The sequence below is a fragment of the Colias eurytheme genome, chromosome 11, assembly GCF_061535395.1.
Source record: "Colias eurytheme isolate Ceu_HAF_F1 chromosome 11, ilColEury1 Martin Lab GWU primary, whole genome shotgun sequence".
In the NCBI taxonomy this organism is placed as follows: domain Eukaryota; kingdom Metazoa; phylum Arthropoda; class Insecta; order Lepidoptera; family Pieridae; genus Colias; species Colias eurytheme.
The window spans coordinates 3,908,264-3,929,191 of NC_142990.1; the positions used below are offsets into that span (position 1 = coordinate 3,908,264).

General features: G+C 35.9%; 1 protein-coding gene across 2 annotated transcripts in view; it reads right to left on the bottom strand.

Annotated features, from left to right (window-relative positions):
• sfl (N-deacetylase and N-sulfotransferase sfl) overlaps positions 1–20,928 on the bottom strand; it is a 124,094-nt gene that overhangs the window by 22,844 nt on the left and 80,322 nt on the right. For both annotated transcript variants that reach the window (XM_090106803.1, XM_090106802.1), the window contains exons 7-10: positions 16,562–16,739; positions 15,946–16,191; positions 7,899–8,061; positions 4,207–4,389 (exon numbers count right to left, since the gene is read on the bottom strand). In XM_090106803.1, the coding sequence (XP_089962929.1) occupies positions 4,207–4,389; positions 7,899–8,061; positions 15,946–16,191; positions 16,562–16,739 (770 nt within the window). The remainder of the gene's footprint in view (positions 1–4,206; positions 4,390–7,898; positions 8,062–15,945; positions 16,192–16,561; positions 16,740–20,928) is intronic.

Below are 20,928 nucleotides of genomic sequence, written 5' to 3' on the forward strand. Positions count from 1 at the left end.
TAAAACTTATGATGATGGTTAAACAGAAAAAGCGTAATTTTGCAATAGGCTTCATAAATCCGGGCTCGCTAGGTACAAATCATGAAGAATTTTTTGTTGCACTCGATAGGCATTCAGTTGACGTACTTGCTGTAAATGAAACATGGCTTCGTGAGGGTGAGGATGGGCGTGCTCCTCAAGTACCAGGCTATAGTCTCAAACACCTGCCTCGTCCCATTAGTATTCGTAGAAGAGGGGGAGGGGTGGGCTTTTATATTCGAAACTGTATTGGTGTACAAATTCTAGAACACCCAGTGTCACCACAGGTGGAACAAATGTGGATAAAAATTTCTTGCCGAGGCATTAATACAGTTATTGGCACAGCATATCGTCCACCGTGGTTGGATGTTAATATATTTTTTAATGCTCTGGTAGACTCGATTGGAAGTTTGATATGGTGTGATAATTTAATACTTTTAGGAGATTTCAATATAAACTTATTAGATGAACGACACTGTAACACCACTAAGCTCGTAAACTTTTTAAATAGCATGAATCTACATCAATACATTCTCAAACCGACACATTTCACAGAGGAGAGTGCTACTCTTCTTGACTTAATATGTGCTACCGTTCCGGTATATGACATCAGCATAGATTACATCAAATCACTTAGCAGCCATGCCTTCATCTCTGGTAAAATGGACATTATTAAAAATAAATTCCAACCAAAGCTTATAACATACAGACCCATGAAGGATATAAATTCAACACTACTTCTTACATATTTAAATAGTTTTGACACAAATCGCTTTTATTTATATGACAATATACATAACCTAGTTAATGACTTTTCCACCTCAATATTGGATATGTTTAATTTCCTTGCACCGCATAAAACAGTATTGACGCGTGATAAAGGCTACCCATGGATAACTTACAACATAAAATTAATGATGAGGAAACGCGACGAGGCCCATATTAAGGCGAAGGCTACTAAGATGTCACATCATGAGAATTTCTATAAGGATCTAAAACAATATGTCAATAATGCAATAATAACTGAAAAGACTGTATATTATAATCGTTACGTTAATGATAATATAGATAAGCCACAAATTCTCTGGAAACATCTTAATAAGCACATAGATTTGAAACCTAATAAGGCTGTTGTACTTCCCCTACATATACGAGACCCTAACTTAATAAATTCTCATTTTTTAAATGTTCCTGGAAGAGATACTGTGCCTGATGATACATTAAATTATTATACTTATAATAGATTGAAACATTCGGAATTCACATTTAGTAAAGTATCTGAAGATAAGGTTTTGAGGATGTTCCGAGGGCTCAAATCTAATGCTGTTGGTGTGGATGGGTTATCTTTGGATATGTTGCAAGTCGTTGTATCTGAGCTTTTACCTGTTCTGACCCATATTATAAATTTCTCTTTAACTTCATGTACTTTTCCATCCCTGTGGCGCCAAGCCATAGTACGACCGATTCAGAAGAATAATAACGCTAATGATTTTAAAGACCTTCGTCCCGTGAGTGTTCTTCCATGTCTCTCTAAGTTATTAGAAAAAGCAGTGTACAGTCAGATGATGGAATATCTTGATCACCATGACATCTTACCGACATTACAGTCAGGCTTTCGTAAGCAGCGCGGAACAGCCACGGCTCTTGTTGATGTACTGGATAACATTCTATCTGCACAGGATGATGGGAAAATCACCATTTTAGTTTTGCTGGACTACTCACGGGCATTTGATACGTTGAACATACCCTTGCTCTTAGCAAAGCTTTCTTACTATGGTTTTAGCGAGAAAGTTGTTGAGTGGTTTAGAAGCTATTTGAGTGACCGTAGTCAAGTGGTGGCGGTGAATCAAGAGAACGGTACAACACTGTATTCTGATAGGAAAACTATAGCCAGAGGAGTGCCACAGGGATCTATTCTCGGTCCTTTACTTTATATCTTATACAGCGGGGATATAACGACTTGCATACACAACTGTAAGTACCATATGTATGCGGACGACATTCAACTTTATATTTCTTTCTCACCAAGTGAAACACAATCGGCATTGGAAAACTTGAGTGCTGACCTGGATCGAATAAATAAATGGTCAGAAAACAATTCTTTAGTTCTTAATCCAGCCAAAACAAAATATATAATCATGGGAACACCGCAACAGATCGAAAAGCTTGACAAACAACAGCGTATTGAGGTATCTATAAATGGGACGGTCTTACAGCGCGTTAAGGAGGTTCGAAACCTTGGAATCATCTTTGACGAGGGTTTAAGATTTGAAAAGCATATCAGTAAAATAGTTTCAAACTGTTTCTATCGTCTGAAGGTACTATATCGCCTGAAAAGGTATTTAAGTTCGGACATTAAGATGCGTCTGTGTGATACTTTGATTCTCTCCAAGTTTAATTATGGAGATACTGTGTATGGTCACCGTCTATTTGCTAGAACGAAGCAAGCTATTCAGCGGGTGCAGAATGCATGTGCTCGATTTTGCTGGCAAATACCACCTAGAAGTCATATTTCACCTTATTTAAACAAAGCAAAGACTTTGAATATGGAAAATCGACGTCGCATGCATTTTGCCTCCTTACTGTTTGGAATAGTGAAAACAGCTACACCTCAGTATCTCCATGATAAATTATCGTGGGGACGTGATACAAACAAAAGATATAAAACAAGGGCATCTTCGTATATCTTGTATCCACATAAGTTTCGAACTGAGGCGTTCAGGGGGAGCTTTAAGTACAATGCAACTAAATGCTGGAATAACTTGCCGCCTCCGTTTCGCAATATTCAATCGTTATCAACGTTTAGATTAAAGTACAAAAACTATCTTATTCAGACGCAGTTAGATCAGCATTAGTTGCATTGTAACCTCTTCTACCAACTAATCACTTTTAAGCTAGGATGGTGCCCTTCACTCGTCGAAACATGCTTTCCTTGGGTTCACGTCCATGGTTGTCAGTTTATATACCTATTGTAGCAGAATCCTTTTTAACTTTCATTGCTTTGTTTTATTTATATATTTATTTACCAATTTAGTGGTTCTACTTAATGTATTATGCATTAAATTCTTTTATATGTAATATATTATAATACGTGTATGTGTGTATATATATTATAGTATATTATTATGTCTATATTTTACATTATACTATTAATATTGTATTTATTTTCTTTTCTTTAATTAAAATATATTATGACGAAGTATTGCTCTCGGGGCTCACTGAAAATCGGTGCTGTGACGTTTTTTTGTTTACGTCACAGATGTTCACCGAGTGATTTCCCCTTTTAATGGCATCATGCTTCACAGACTACACACTTCAATGTGTATTTTTAAGTATTGTAGTAAGTAAGTATTATAAGTATTGTATAAATTGCTTTGAATTATGTACGTGTGAGGCTATGTGCCATTAAATAAACGTTTTTTTCTTTTTTCTTTTCTTTTTCTTTTCTTTTCAATTTAATTTTATAAGAGAATCATGAAACACTGCTTCATTTTCTGATAATATTTAATCCTATGAAGACTAATAATTCTTCTATACATGAGGCGTCTTAATCCTCGTGTTTCATAATTTATGAAAAGTTAGAGCGGCCGTACACGGGCGGCTCGAGCAGTTGACGGCAGTGCGACGTACACGGACTGCTCGAAGGCTTTTTTTTAAATGCTAGCATGTTACAATATTGTTTTATTTATACAATAAAAGTTCCTCTCTTTGTGTGGTGTGTGAGTGTGTGAGAGGGCGTAGGTAGGTATAATGTTATGTGTGATGTGTGTGTATAGTGTCGTCACAGAATACATAATAGTAGCTAAACGCTGCAGAACGGACACTCTCCGCCTCCCGCCAAAATTAAACACTTACCTCACACCGCACGATCAGGCTAAAAATGGTCCACATTTTTCTACAGGGACGATACGCAAGTCGCAACTAAGATTGACAACATTAATCAAATTGACTTAAAGTAATTTTATTATTTTGGATTTGTGATTATCGTTATTCGTAGATATTGTGCTGTTTACGGATGTATCTCATCAGAAAAACGCGAATTTTTTTTTACGCTCGTCAAAAATGTGCCAACCATAAAGCGTTAACACACACATTTGCAGTCTCTACTGTGTGACTGTCAAAACGATAATTTTGTATGGAGTGTCCGGGATGTGGTGTCGTGTAGTACAGCGGCATGTGTGCACTCACCCCCCACAGCGGGCTGAGCTCGTCCGGCCGCAGCTGGAAGTACTTCTCGGCGAGCGCGAGCGGCGGCGCGGACGCGAGCCGCACGTTCGTCCAGCAACGGAGGAACTTCACCACCGACTCGAACGTGTACAGCGCGAGCCGGTCGTTGCCGTAGTTCGACATGTGCGTCATGAATATGTTTATCTGTTGGATTATTATTGATATTAACACTAGTACACATTTATAACATCAAAAATTTAACTAAGTACCCAAAATTTATTCCGCTAATTCTATAGGACAGATAAAGCTAAGTATAGTAATTATACTCGTAAAGTCGTAAACATAAACCTCATTCTAGCGGAGTATTGTTAGTAAATAAATATTCACGGGTATAACAAATTGGCAGATATAGATCACCGAATAGAGAAAATTTAAACTTTTTTGAAAGAATATACACAGACTGCAGTACGAAAAAGGCATTAGAAGCCTAAAGAGACATTTTGAACTTATTTTTTTTTAAATAATATGGCTGAGTAAACAGTTTTTCAAAATTATGCATAAATAAAAATAAGTATAAGGCGACAATCACCAATTTATAGTCATAAAGACAGAGTGATCTAAGAGCAACGTTGCATTTTTTATCGCGCTCTAATAATGTCGTTGTCTCGAATTGCTCTATGGGGAAAACGTGTCGCTTCAAGGTAACAACAACATTATCAGTAAGGAGATAAAGAAAAGCGTGTTTTATTAACTGTGAATCTTTGTTTATGTACTTAAACATTGTTTATGTTTTTTAACTATATTACGGAGCAATATTAAGAAACAAATCAACATGGATCACGTGTTTTTTATTTATAAACACTGATTACGAATTACATTGGACTATGTCCTTCTGTGAAATAAAAAATTATCTCAATGAAGTTATCCTTTTTATACATATAGAGCCTCGAAGAAAATCGAAATCGATACATTTTCACAATAATCCAACCTCATTTTTACATATAACAACAAATAGCAAAGATTACACATAAATTAGTAAGACCCCAATAGAAAAGGATGACGCTACGTTGCTAAGCAACCGATCTGTGGCAAGGTCACATCACTTACCGCGAGTACGAGTGAAGTGCTAAATATTCTTAAAGCGCATAATTGGGACGTCCGTATTGAGATAAACCGCAGATTACGTCCTTATTATCTTTACACGAGTGCGAAAATTGTGACTTGTGATTACATTGTTTAACTGCGCGATTTCTTATAACGATGAAAGTAATGAGTGTGGACGTTAATATAGTTTATTGTCTCATATAAAATATCAGTCGTAAAAACAGAACATTAATAGATAGTTGGGGATAATTATATTCGTTGAATACAATAAAAGAAAGACTTTTACAATGTCTGAATACACAAGTCTAACTTTCAAAACTAAAATTGAAGCCTAAACATTCAACCTATACAAGCGTGTTATCTATCCACTATACATACAATTCATCCAAGCTTCCCATTGCTAGTGATAGTGGAAAAACCGTACAAAGGACACAAAACAAAGTCCAAACCAGTTAGGTATGTGACAATAACACTTTGTTCACGAGCTACAATTCCGCTGGAGGTCCGCTGTAAATTCGTGTCGAGTTATTAATGAAGTTTCGGAACACCTTGCCTTCCTTTATGGACCGTTTCTGAGTTTATTTGGTAGCAGTTCACACGCACCGAGGATGGAGGGGATTATCGAGTGTTTTGTGGATTGCTTTATATGTATACGTTATAACTATTTCATATACTGTGGCTATGTCGCAGTTGGATTGTATAATCCGCCGTATTACATTACGGCTAGCTGTTTTCAAAAACAGGGCCGTTTTGTAATGCGGCGGTTCAACTACTGGTTCGAATAAAAAAATTTTGTTTTGTTTTGGATATTCCATTTATCGTGGAATGCTAGGAGCTATAGGTACAGCAATGCAAACTGTTACACAAATATTTTGTTTGTGAGTAGACGAAATTGCATGAGTCACTTGTGTATAAAAATTGTAAGTTCGTAGCAACTGTTATAATCTATTTCTATAAATAAAATTTTATTGATATCTTTTCATACTTGTAGACATGTTACGTCGTTAGTCAATAGTTGCTCTCAAGCACGCGTGTTTACTCTTCAAAGATTTTACGACATATTATATTTATTGAATATAAGAGGATTAAAGCCTACTTGTGGGATAAAATCTAGGACTTTTAATGGTCACGCAATAATCAAAGTAAAACGGGAAAATAATTTTTAATTATTTAAGAAAAAAAAAACATGAAATCGTTAATAAGCACCTATGTACAATGCCGCATACTTTCGGAAGGGTACATGTGATACGAATAGGTAGGTAAACTAATAAAATTTTGGCTCATTCCATGCAACTTCAATAGAAACTATCTTTGGTTTTGAACTTCTACTCTATGGTTAGTAATTCTCAACTAGTTTAACTAGTGTAAAGCAATTCAGAACTTTCAGAGCTGCTTTTTGTCACCAAATGTTTCAAGGATATTACAGATTCTTGAATATATGTATTTAGCAGAAATTCAAAGGTTTCATTGATAAAATAAAAATAAAATTAAACACAAAAATTCCTAAACCCCGATACAGATTCTCAAGATGCTTCCTTATGAAATACTCATGAATTTCCAAGAAATGAATCCAAATTACAGGCTCAAAGCAAGCTCAAAGCAAACTAAGCTATAAGGCGGTGTACCCAAAGATTAACAGCGCATTTACAATATATAATATCGCTAAATATTCAGCCCGTATACTACTGTTTTACATAGTTTGCATAGATAAGAGCAATATTAATGTACACTCGGCTTTAGTGCGCGCTAACCACACGTTTGTCACGGCGGCGTTTACTCCAAATTAACTCCTATGTTTAATTTTAAACGTTGCCGAAATACGTTAACGTCTTATTTTATACCAAACCACACATTAAGCAAAACATATGTATTTTATAGAGACAATTTAGCGTTTAAATGGCAGGGAGATAGTAAAATAATAATTTGAGATAATTTTATGTACAACAGAAAAAGTTATGTCCGGAACGTACGTATAGAAAAAGTTTTTCAGTATTTGTTTAAACAAAACAAAAGAGGGCAAAAAAACAGTGCGATGAAACAGCGTGCGAAATTCTTTTGAGATATTTTCTTATTCCAAAAACAAATCAATCAAAATCGGGACAGAGGTATTTCTGAAAATATTCAGCTACGCTCAACAATTTATAGGTAAGTACATAAAATGTTCCGTTTATTAATTTTAATGAATTCATGTTCGTAGATATTATGCATTTCATAATACAATATTAAATAAATCATGATTGAATTCGTTATTTAGCGAGTATTGACAGGTCCTGATTTTCATATCCATATTTTAATTCCTGCAAACCAACATTTCGTGTTCCAAAAATTAATATAACTCTCTTTTACTGTTAAACTACTTCAAAGTTCAAAAGTGCAATAAAATAAACATCAAACTAATCCCTTCCACGCTATACTTACCATTAAAAGTGAAATAACAAAGAACTGTTATACCTATCATTAACATTACCCTTCTAGTTCGCGCCACGAAGGTCGGCGATACAACCACAGAACGATCTATCCGCTATCGGATAGGTGGCCCGTAACTCCGAACAAATTAGATACTAATGAGTGTTTAATTTACTAGGCAGTGTCGAGTCAAAATTACTTACCGGGTTATTGATGACTGTCTGGAATAGTTCGCCTCCTTGTATCGATTTGTCGAGCCTCTGTCGCCCACCTGGGTACCGCTCTAGTAGGAGGGTGTGCGTGAACAGGCCGCAAGTCTGTCGGGGCAAAACCATCACCCCCCTGTGTTTGAAGCCGCGCCGCAATCTGTTGGACGGCCCGGTTACTTAGAAAATGACATGTTCATATTTATATCTTTTGCGATTGATACATTCAACTTTGGTAGTAGGAGTTTGTTGGGCGAAATGTTTAGACGTAACATGTTCTTAGGTGGATAATGATCTTTCATGTTTACTTCAAATGTATACTTAATAAAAACATCTTATATTATATCCCGATCACACAAAATTAGATAAAAATAAAATAAACTTCTAGAATTTTAATGAGCTCCTGTTAATAATATGCTTGTAACGCGAAAGCTGCTTCATGTGCTCACATATCTACGGCAAAAAATGTGGTATTACGAATGTGACAAAGTATACGTATTCTAACAAGCAGCACAGTGGGCGTAGAAAATGTGGGAATTCCTGAAAAGCTGACAAATAACGTTCCTAATCATTTTGACAATGCAAAAACTGTAGGCCTTCAGAATAAAGACCGAAACGAACGTAGTTATTTTAGGAATTGCGCAAAACCGCGGATGACGACGCGACAAGTCAAGTTACAATATAACATTCCCAATATAACGATTAAAATATAATAAAAAATGGTTATAGTAAACAAAGGAAATATAAAAAAAGATACATGTTTTGTGTACACAAAACATCGCGATAAATAAAAAGATAATTTAAAAAAACAATCTGTAAAAAATACATTCACTATATATACAAATAAACATTTTAAACAAAATTCGTTTGCCTCATGTTTTTAAAAACACACGGGGGATAACAAAGTTTGTACAAAATAAGAACCGCAATTAGGGTTGCCCGTATCGAAAACAGATATTATCTACCGCTTTTAACATATTGTATAGCCAGCTCGGTGTTTTTGTTTTGGACGTTATTCAAAGCCGCAACCTTTTACCACTAACAGCCGATATTCTAAACTGGCATACATTTGGGATTCTTTCTACGCAAATTGATCGCACCGAATTGTCATATTCATAGCGTTATTGAGGATTTCCCGCCCTTTCTGAATATGTTTATTTTTTCTTAGTGCGGGCTTATTTCAGCTATTGATGGCATGTGATAGAAACATACATCATTTTAGATGAGGCTTATACGTTATACACACCTGTAATTTATAAAACTTTATATTTATGGTTCTATTTCTAACAATATGGAAATTGGTTGGAAATTGTAGCTTCTATGAAAAGTATGTAATAAGTTAATGTATGAATTGAGCTTACTGTGGGACTAGGTCGATTTGTGTAATAATGTCCTATAGTATATAGTATATGAACATACTAAAATATGATTTGTGAAAGCGGCTGTTATTGTCTTTAGATTTAAACCTAATATAGTAATTTAATCGTTATATTATACGTAGAAATCATCAGAGTCGAATAATACTTTTAAATACATAGCTACATCATTTTCAATATTGTGACGTATTTGTATAGTTACTGTTAAATTCTATCAACATATACATTAAAATATTTCATTGTGCGTTTTATGAGCAAATTGTGGACGTTTCAATATTAGTTTATTCTGTTTAATCGCTTTGACATTTTGCAGCGAATGTTTTGAATGTTTTTTTAGGTGTTGTAAATATCCAGAATATACGAGTATTAGGTGTTAACTCAGCTAACGCTAACATTGCAAATTTCAATTGTTTTACACGTAAAATAGCGTATGAAATTTTGTCCGCGTTCCAAAAATTCTGTATAATATAGTATGTAGTTAGTGTACGGTTGTAACATTTGTTGTCTCTACGCGTGCGAAATGAAACTTTTATTTCATTTTGCACCTGCTCTTTTAAACTTGTAATTTTACGTTTAAAATGGCGTATCGTTTTGAATTGGGAGAGGTTCACAGATGAAAAATTGTCCTTATAAATAAAAAAATGTATTACTTTATTCATTGTAAAGTTTGCGTGACGTCATATTCAATGCCACTTGCTAGCTCGAAATTCCAAAGCAATTTTCAACCAAGTTCAGACTGATTTTCTAAATAACGAGAATGTTTTGGAAAACTTAAAATAACAATGGCTCGTATATACGCCAGATTTTTATATACTTAATCAGAAAAGTTCAAGCCTTGATTTTATACCAAAATGAAAAACGATAAACAGTCATTAACCTTTTGTTGATACATTTCAATGAAAACTTGAGTACCGAATTATACTTACATACGTATGTTAAGGGTGCGTATCAAGCAAAATTACCAATCTTCTATTAGATGATACGTGTAATAGTGTATATAAACCACTTTTATCGTGACAAAACCAAACGTTTATATCTTGAGAAAAAAAGAGCGCCAAAAGTGGTTTATCGCAGATAAAACCAAAACTAAAAGTAATTACACAAAATGCTCTGACAAATATCTTGCAAATGTTTTAATATAATTGTTTTAAACAGAATCGTTGAACATATCATCTAGTTTGATAAATATTTTATTTTTTAGATTTGGTCTTGAATATTACACGTATCATCTAATAGAAGATTGGTAATTTTGCTTTATACGCACCCTTAAGGACGTATTTTATTTTTTGATTTATACTTCCTATTCCAATTAGGTAGGTACCTATATCATAAAATTGAATCGGAGAAGTTCTGCAAAAACATACATTAGCCTATTTATAAAAATACCATAAAAATCTGCCGAATATCAAGACAAGAGCAAAAAATTGTGATATGATCAAAATATAATTTATTCTGATATGATTCTTCCACTGTTACGTCATCTAGAACTTATCCATCTAGATCTTTATAATATGAAAATGATTTAAAATTGTTTATTACCTCTGTCATTCCTTAAAAATATGTCGTAAATATGTGATGCGTGTTGAATTATAACCAGGAACAGAATACACGATTCGAATAATAAATTCACTATCGACGGATTTAAATAATTCAATAATTTAAAAATAATGTGTTCTATCACTGAATATAGATAAAAAGAAATAAAGGCGAAGTTTGGTTTGTCACGCAAAAAAAATGTAGCTCTAGATAGAAAAGCAAGCGCTAAATATAAATATTTCAACGGGGATTTATTTTATTTCACTACCACCTAACGTTATTGCATGGCGTATTGACACAACGTAAAACAATTCAGCAAACGCTACAAAAGCTATACTAGCTTTTCTTCCACAGTTTCGTTTGCGTGGTAAAAAAGTCCCATGGGAGTAACATTTTTTCGTGCGTTAAAAAGTAGCCTGTCACTTTCTAGCTTCCTAACTATCTCCGGACACTTACGTCATAATTTCATTCCGTTGTGAAATAGAGACAAACAAATACTTCCGCATGTATATTATCAGTAGGATATCTAGTTTGCTATATAGCTGGTTATATATCCCATGTTTTACACATAAGTGGCTTGGACACGGCAAGCGTGGAATAACCGCAACGCACCGTTTGCGGTACCGGAGTTTGGCAACCACAATACTGACATAAAAAGTAGCTTAAGCCACTCTCGAACTATCTCAGACACCTGAGTCATAATATCGCTCTATTGCGATAAAAAAGACACAAACAAAAACACTTTCACATGTATATTATCAGTAGGATATCTAGCTATCTATATGTCGGAGTATTGATTTATTCAGTTGGTATTAACGCCATCTATTGGTAAAGTTATGAGTTTGAATATTGACATAGTAAGACTTGAAGTTTTAACGAATGAATTTATGACAATGACAAGTGACAATGACATTTTCCTTGAGTCAGTAGTTTGGTAGGTTGGGGGGTGTCAGTTCGACCGACACTTGCCGCCCGACAGCCAACCGCGCCAGTTGTGCGCACTGATTCTTTTTATTATTTACGATCATGGCGGACGTTGAAATTAATCGCGAGGAATCTCCGAAAGCAGCGGTGGGATCTGACCATCATTCCTCCAGTGTATTTAACCGACACCCTGCCACTACGAGCGAGACATATTTCCGAGAATCGGCGAACCAATCCGCCGAATCAGATACTCCACCAACTGGCTACGTGGAATACTCCACCAACAAGCTGGCGATGATCGATCGACTGGAGACAGCGTGAGCGAGGCGAACGAGATCGAAGTCGTCATGTCAGGTATCTCTGACGATCAGGTACGATCAGATTTATTAAAAAAAATACCCCCACGGACTTTGTAACATTAGATAGACACGTTGCTACCTACCCTCAAATTAATAAAAATAATAAACGACCTTCAACTTCGAGCTCTTTTTGTAGTGACTTTAAGCAGCGTTAAATTGAAACAAATGACCATGTTATGTGCCACAATTGCGGCAAAATGGGGCACTATAAGCGAAGTTGTAAATTCCATCCGCACACTAAGGTTTCACATTCGGAAACGTTTTAATTAAAATGTCCGCCTGTCGATAAAAATGTTCAGTGCATTTATTGTTGTAAATTTCTGCATACAGAGCAGGTGTGTTTCTCTAAACAACGAGACGAAAAATAAAAAAAAAGCAATGATACAAAGTCCGTTAATATGTGTGTGTCTAGTCAGAATCGCCGCTTGTTAAAATTATTGTTGGTAGATTTCAATTACAAGCCCTCGTAGATAGTGTATCTAACTGCTCGCTCATTCGTAAACCTATCGCTGACGTTATGACCGGTGTACGAGATTTTTTTTATTTACGCGTTTAACTGGTATTAGCTCCACTTCCACTCATTCTTTTCCCGTATTACTTTGCCTATAGAGATCGATGATGTTCACTTAGAGGTTGATTTTTTTGGTGGTAGGCTCTCAGGCTTTACCTCATGACGTCATTGTTGAGCGGGATGTTTTTACGCGACTCGGGGTAAACTTAAAAATTAAAAATAAAGACGTTCACGTTTCTCGCGATGTTCGTGCGCACGTTTGTGCTTTGCAAAGTGCCGATATAGAAGCAATCGATACCTACCTTACAGACATCCAAGATATTGCTCGTTTACGTGCTATTATTGAAAATTTTAATGAAAACTTCTTAAAGGGGAACTCTCAGACGGTCGTAACAACAGGTGAGATGGAAATTAGATTATAAGATCCGAACAAAATAGTGCAGCGTCAACCTTATCGCCTGGCCCCCGCGGAACGCAAGGCCATGATTGACATAATAGTTGACCTCCAGTCTAAAAACATTATCAGCGAGAGTACGTCACCATTTTCAAGCCCGGCTATCCTCGTGAAGAAGAAGGATGTCTCTGACAGGTTGTGTATTGATTTTCGTGAGCTCAATTCGAATACCGTGCGCAATATGTGTGTCATGAAAAGCTGAGTAAATATCCTATGAGTTTACCAGAAATGTCTAATCAATTTGATGATTTGTAATAAGAGTGAGTTTTATTTTTCTAATCGGCTTTAAAAATTAATAAGTGTGTCATGAAAAGCTGAGTAAATATCCTATGAGTTTACCAGAAATGTCTAATCAATTTGATGATTTGTAATAAGAGTGAGTTTTATTTTTCTAATCGGCTTTAAAAATTAATAATTAAATATTGAGTTATGTTAAAATAAAATGATTAGTCGCCAAAGTAAACGGCATTTGTTGAGATACACGATTGTATTTATTATGTTGACGGTTGCGATATGATGATTTTTCCATTATTTTTGTTGTTGGTGTTTTGGTTAGTAGAAATGTTTACAATTTATTTTGTTGATCAATGCTAATAAAGGATCGCATCTCTAGACGCTTGTTTCTTTTTCCTTTCCTAAGAGGAGCTGATGGCGTAAATTTAGCATTGGAAGCCCTGCGCTTCACGCGTAAATTAAACATTGGAAGCTCCGCGCTTCATGTGTTGGTTCTATCTACATTGGAAGCTCCGCGCTTCATGTGTTGGCCCTACATTGGAAGCTCCGCGCTTCATGTGTTGGCACTACATTGGAAGCTTTGCGCTTCATGTGTTGGCACTACATTGGAAGCTTTGCGCTTCATGTGTTGGCTCTACCTACATTGGAAGCTCCGCGCTTCATGTGTTGGCACTACATTGGAAGCTTTGCGCTTCATGTGTTGGCCCTACATCGGAAACACCGCGCTTCATGTGTTGGCCCTACATTGGAAGCTCCGCGCTTCATGTGTTGGCTCTATCTACATTGGAAGCTCCGCGCTTCATGTGTTGGCTCTATCTACATTGGAAGCTCCGCGCTTCGTGTGTTGACTTTACATTGGAAGCTCCGCGCTTCATGTGTTGGCTCTATCTACATTGGAAGCTCCGCGCTTCATGTGTTTGCTCTAACTACATTGGAAGCTCCGCGCTTCATGTGTTTGCTCTAACTACATTGGAAGCTTCGCGCTTCATGTGTTTGCTCTATCTACATTGGAAGCTTCGCGCTTCATGTGTTGGCTCTATCTACATTGGAAGCTCCGCGCTTCATGTGTTTGCTCTAACTACATTGGAAGCTCCGCGCTTCATGTGTTTGCTCTAACTACATTGGAAGCTTCGCGCTTCATGTGTTTGCTCTATCTACATTGGAAGCTTCGCGCTTCATGTGTTTGCTCTATCTACATTGGAAGCTCCGCGCTTCATGTGTTTGCTCTAACTACATTGGAAGCTTCGCGCTTCATGTGTTTGCTCTATCTACATTGGAAGCTTCGCGCTTCATGTGTTTGCTCTATCTACATTGGAAGCTTCGCGCTTCATGTGTTTGCTCTAACTACATTGGAAGCTTCGCGCTTCATGTGTTTGCTCTAACTACATTGGAAGCTTCGCGCTTCATGTGTTTGCTCTATCTACATTGGAAGCTTCGCGCTTCATGTGTTGACTCTACATGGGAAGCTTCGCGCTTTATGTAGGTTCTACGTTACAAACCTTGACGAAAAGTTGTGACCAGAGCTAAATAGGTTTAGAAATCGCGCGAGAACGCGCTAATTGTCAGAATGGCCGTGTCGGAGTATTGATTTATTCAGTTGGTATTAACGCCATCTATTGGTAAAGTTATGAGTTTGAATATTGACATAGTAAGACTTGAAGTTTTAACGAATGAATTTATGACAATGACAAGTGACAATGACATTTTCCTTGAGTCAGTAGTTTGGTAGGTTGGGGGGTGTCAGTTCGACCGACACTTGCCGCCCGACAGCCAACCGCGCCAGTTGTGCGCACTGATTCTTTTTATTATTTACGATCATGGCGGACGTTGAAATTAATCGCGAGGAATCTCCGAAATATATAACCAGTGTATGTATTCCATGTTGTACACATAAGCGGCTTGGACACGGCAAGCGTGGAGTCACCGCAACGCACCGTTTGCGGTACCGGAGTTTGGCAACCACAATACTGACGTCACTAGCATAGCCCAACATTGCTTGCAAGTCTTGAGTTACAAGCATGTATACCGACTTCATGTCAATTGTCGTCGTAAGACTGTAGCATTTATCAATATTGAAACGGCTGTTAGGTATATTGAATTAATTCACAGCGCCTTATGAATAAAGCAAATCATATAATATATGGAATAAAGAATATATTTTCCCTTTTGCTGTAGAATAATCTCATGGATCTCTTTCCCATCTTTTGATAGACCAAGTCCATTGTGACGCATCTCGTCAAGGGAAACAGTGCGTAGACAATTGGAAATATGTCGATCGTAAGTGAAATATATTACAAGGCGAAAGCCCACAAAGACCCGCCCACCGCCCGCCCTTATTTTCTAGATTTCCCCAGGCTTTGGAGCCAACCGACCCGAGACACCTACCTGCCCCGAGATATTTCCCGGTATGTGAATAATATAGTGACGGTTCTTTTGCGTTGTAAGCGATATTTAAATATTTCAAACGTCACTGTAAAAGCAGACAGCTTTCGGATTCCTGAACAACATTTTTGCATTCAAACAAGCGGTGCTTAGCGATTCTAAAAGGTGAAGGTAAACGGTAAAAAAGCTTTTCGCTGTCCGTGTCAGGAAGTTGGCGAACAAAAGGGGTTATTTCGGGAGCTCTATATGTACGCTACTTGAAACTTACCTCGCAGGTCTTAGATGTGGATACTCTTCAGTACTCGTGACTTTGACGTCCCAAACTTTCCTCCACGCTTCGTATAGCGGTTCATGTACTGGATATACCCCAGAGTGATGCGGGGATACTGAATAGCAGGAGTTAGTTGGAATGCCGTGTTCTAGTGCGAACTGTTTGTTGAGCATCATCTCGGCTTCTAGTTGCGACACGTTGTTGTACAGGTGAGGCTGCTGGTGGTTCCACATGTGACAAAACCTGTGTAATTATAAAGTCAATTAAGGAGACGTACCTATATTAATATGTTAATAGTATAAATCAAGGTAGAAAGCCACAAATTGTTTCTACAAACGTATATGTACCAGTTAGATTACTTATATAATTTTAATTAGAATACGTTAATACGCAGGTTTAACGATAAAATAAAATATGTAACCTACAACAACATAATATCATAATCTAACATAATAATAATAATTTTAGAAGTTATTTCAGAACAAACATCTTCAAAACCACGATCATTCAACCTTTTTGATTGCATAATTTTTAACTTAATGTATTTTACTTGAACGAGATTGCAACACAGTTTCTCAAAAATTTGTGTATAATTTTTTTTTAATATTCTTACCAGCTAAAATGCTCCCGATTCTTAAGTAAAGCGTCATCGCCTCGATTCTCCAGCGTGGTCCCATGGTGGTAGTACTTCGCGCTGAAGCCCAGGTTAAACCTGAAGCCGGGCACGAGCCGCTGCAGCGCCACCTGCGACGCCATGAGCGCGGATACGTCTTCTTCGTGAAGTCGAGTACCTGTTTAAAAGTGCATCTTGTAGTTTTTCCTTGTAAGGTATGAATGGAATATATATTTAGTGCTGTGTTTTTCTTATGAAAGCGACACTTATCATCTACCAGACGTTCGTAAGGACTGCATTTCGAATCAAGCAAATTTTTTTAGAACGAATAACTTTAGGCCTAAATTTGCGCGTACGCTACCAATGTACATACATATATCACTTTCACTACTTAAGTACAAACATAGAAATATACTATAGATTATATTAAATCTATAATCTATAAATCTCTTAATATTCTATGCTGAAAAAGATCGATAGTGAAACAGATGTGAACGGCATAAAACCGTATACCCCAGGGAGCTCCTCTAAAATTTATGGATAAATATTATATTTAACAGGCCGTACATAAAATTATTGTTCTATTGTGCATGCAATTAATTAAATATTATTGGACCATATAAAATAATTTTACATCACATTTCCGACATTAAATTTATCATTAAAATTATGAAAATCTCATTACGGACATTGTATAAATATCTTTGCATGTGTTTTATTATTATGTAAATGTAAAAACGTGCCTCATTTTCTTTTCGTCCGTCATATTTAATTTTGAAATGTATATTTCATACAATTAAATATTAAAGTAACAAAATGAAATGATACTCTTATTTTATGAAAAATATAAGTTAGTTACAATACTCCGTATACATTTGTACTAAGATAGCAGTTGCAAGTGCGCCTAAATGATAAACTTTAACATGTAATTACTCACTGTAAGATAAATTTAAACATTATTTTAATAAGAACATATATTATGCGGATGTATAACTAGTATTGTCAAGTCCTATTGTCGATCCCTCGTGGAGATATGAAGCTTGATTAAATTATGTAATGCTGATTTTTCGGTTATCCCGTTTAATATCGTAATACATATTAATATTGTCATTATGTGGTTCTGCGAAAAAGTTCGTGAGCTTTGGTGGCAAGTCACGTCTTCCTGGAAGGTGCCTCTTTACAAACGTAATACTTTATGACAATCTGTTTAAAATATTCGGTTATTATATATTATAATCATCAATACAATAAATATGAATCACAAAATGTGTTGGTAAGCGCATAACTCAAGAATGGCTGAACCGATTTTAATAATTCTTTTTTTTTTTATAATATTGCTTGAAGTACGAGGATGGTTCTTATGGAGAGAAAACGTAAACATGTTCTAACGGCGAAGCCGGGGCGGACCGCTAGTTGAACTATAAAAAGGTAATTTACAATAATGGTACTAGGATAATTTAGTCATAGGGTCGATATATTCTAGCTCACGGTGGTCAATAAATAAATGACTAAATAGAATCTTAGAATTCTTAAACAGCTGATCACATTATCTTATCTCGTATATTTTATCAAACATCAATGCTGCTTCGCGCGAGTGAGCACATCGTGAAACCACGCATGTACACGGGATTAAAACATCGTATCCATATTTATGTTATAATTGCGAAAATGTACGTAATTATAATAATGTATGGATAAGATGACAGAGATTGTATGTCTGTTACGCTTTCACGGCTAAACACGAATTGATTTGAATAAAATTTTAATACTGAAAATAGTTAAAGGAGGATCAAACGAAAGCTTGTTTTTTAAATCAACCGCTAGAGTGAGGGTAAAATTTTGCCCGAAGTTTTGAAGAAGAACCGAGGAGCATAGCTAAATTTTTAATAAAGCCATTAAAAATGTACAATATCACTTCGTGTAAACGACTGCCTTTAATTATAACTACTTCATTTAATTAGAATAGCTATTTTGCCGCTACGTGGCGCCAAGTCTAATATTAGTTTATCTATGCAAGTAATTTGTTGGACGTTGGCGCGAAGGATAGATGCTAATCGCTTAGCTAATAAACGTAAATCTAAGTACTGTGGCCGTCAAATAAATTCTTCACTGGGGAATAAGACATTAATTTCACGTGAGCTACGTTCATTTAAATGTGTTTAGTATTTTTCATTCATTAGTTAGAACGCAATATGCAAATTAAAAATACTTTTGAAGGCCAGTTTCGACTAAAACGCGATTATAAAACGCAAATACTTTTGTATATGACGTCTGCATCCTTGAGGTGAAAATAGTCAGATATAGAGTTTATATTATACTGCACGAACAAACAAAATCCACGCAGGAATACGGGCGATATTCGTTAATATACAGTATAACTGAACCGGTCACGTACTTAGCGTCGGTGGAACCGTGAACAAACAGAGTTTCACACGTCCGCTGGCTGTTATTGAAAACAGTGGAGCTACCTTTCGGAAAGAATGCACGTGTAGGGCAATACGAGTCGCCTTTTAATACTATTTGCCGAGGACCCGGGATCCTATTCAAACCGGCCACAGGGCGGGTCGGAGCTCAGAGGTCAACAATGACGCTCATATTTGTTCAGTGCTTGTAAAATGCTTGGAAATTTGAATTACTCGCTGTTACGTGTGCTGTGGGTGGAACGATTTCTGATTGGGTTTCGGTGCATTGTGAAAGATTATGACATGTCTACTTTACCTTAAACTGAAAGTTGCTTATTAAAATCAAAGTTATTTTATGATTGCATGATTTTATCGTCATTTATTCTCATGGTATACTACCTAAATAATATACATAAGTTGATAGTTGATACACAAAACAAGTCAGCGAAGTGTCCAATGTATAAAATTATGTTCTGGTAATTAGGTTTGCATTCCAAATTGTATTGAACTCATTGGCATTAAACAGCGATAACAAAATCGGAAACAGTGGGAATCCACTAATTTGCGACAAAGAACAAAACCATTTATAATAAAAACAATAATTTGACTAACGAGTATTTTAATTTGCATTCCCTTTCTAGCGCAAGCTAAATATAACATTTAATATAGCTCGCAATTCCCTTTACTATTTCGGAATTCATACAAACGTTATTAAAGCTCTTTGAATACACTCACAAAGACAGCTTATAAATCTTGAAAGCTATTGTAATAGTTTAACGCCTTTTATGAAACAAATTATAAAGGCAATGAATGAACGTCTCGAGTTGACTAAAAATCGTAATAAAACACAATAACCTTTAAGGTGCTTGTTAAATGCAGCAAATGTTTAAATATTCTATTCACCGGGTTTATTTTTTCGGTACTTTCAACTAATCCACGGCGTCGCTTAATTCATTTTAATGGCCGCCATTTCAAAGGGAGTTTGTGAAAGAGTTCGCAAATATTTTTCAGCCCAATTTTACTTCTAAACCAAGTGAATGACGCTCGTAACGCTAAAAGCTGCAAAAAGCAGAAGTGGCAAACATTGTAATGGGCGCTAAAAAAATATAATCCCGCATAAAATTGCCAACTGGGCGAAAGATAGCATCGTTTTGTCCCTTCGGTGAAATAATCACAAGTGGCAATTCGGCAGAATGGCCGGTCGATAATACCTCGCCAAATATTGTATTGATTCAAGGAGACATTGACAAGACGAGACATGATAACCCGTTGACTATTTTCAATTAGTTCAAGTTATTACGATAAGCTAATAATCTACATATACCTAGTAAAATTGTGTACACGCAATATCACCATTTATTTGCATTTAATTGTGAAATACGCGGAATACCAATTTATTTTTCACATTTTCAGTATTTTTACTTAGGGATACCCACTCGTTATGCTAGGTACTTATTTCATACCTTAATTTGTTTTATTCTTAATATTTGTTGGTAACAACGAAGTCCATAAGTACTTGTGTTTATTTAAACTTCTTTACTTTAGTCTGCATTCGAAATATTAAAATTTAAACATCGCATATGCATTATGCATTACTACACAAATAGTGATACATCAACCGAAATGTAGTGTTTTTTCATTCCCTGCCATACTCTTTAATTTTAAAACGTTTAACGTAAGTACTTCCAAAATATCCACACAGCAAAACAACATAGAAACATGGCGCAAATAAATGTCTTTTAAATTCTTCAGTATAGTGCTCTGAGTTTTCTAGTCAGTTTGTTGAGATAGAAAGGGCATCGTATAAAAACGGTTTTGATTTTTTAACTTTATAATTGCTGTAGTTTTCAACAAAATTCTGTATAATACACATGCAACCCAAAAATAATTTACTACCTTCGTGTAGGATAATGGAGTGGCTCTATGTGAAGTGTATATTTAAACTCTATTTACCGTGGGGTCAGC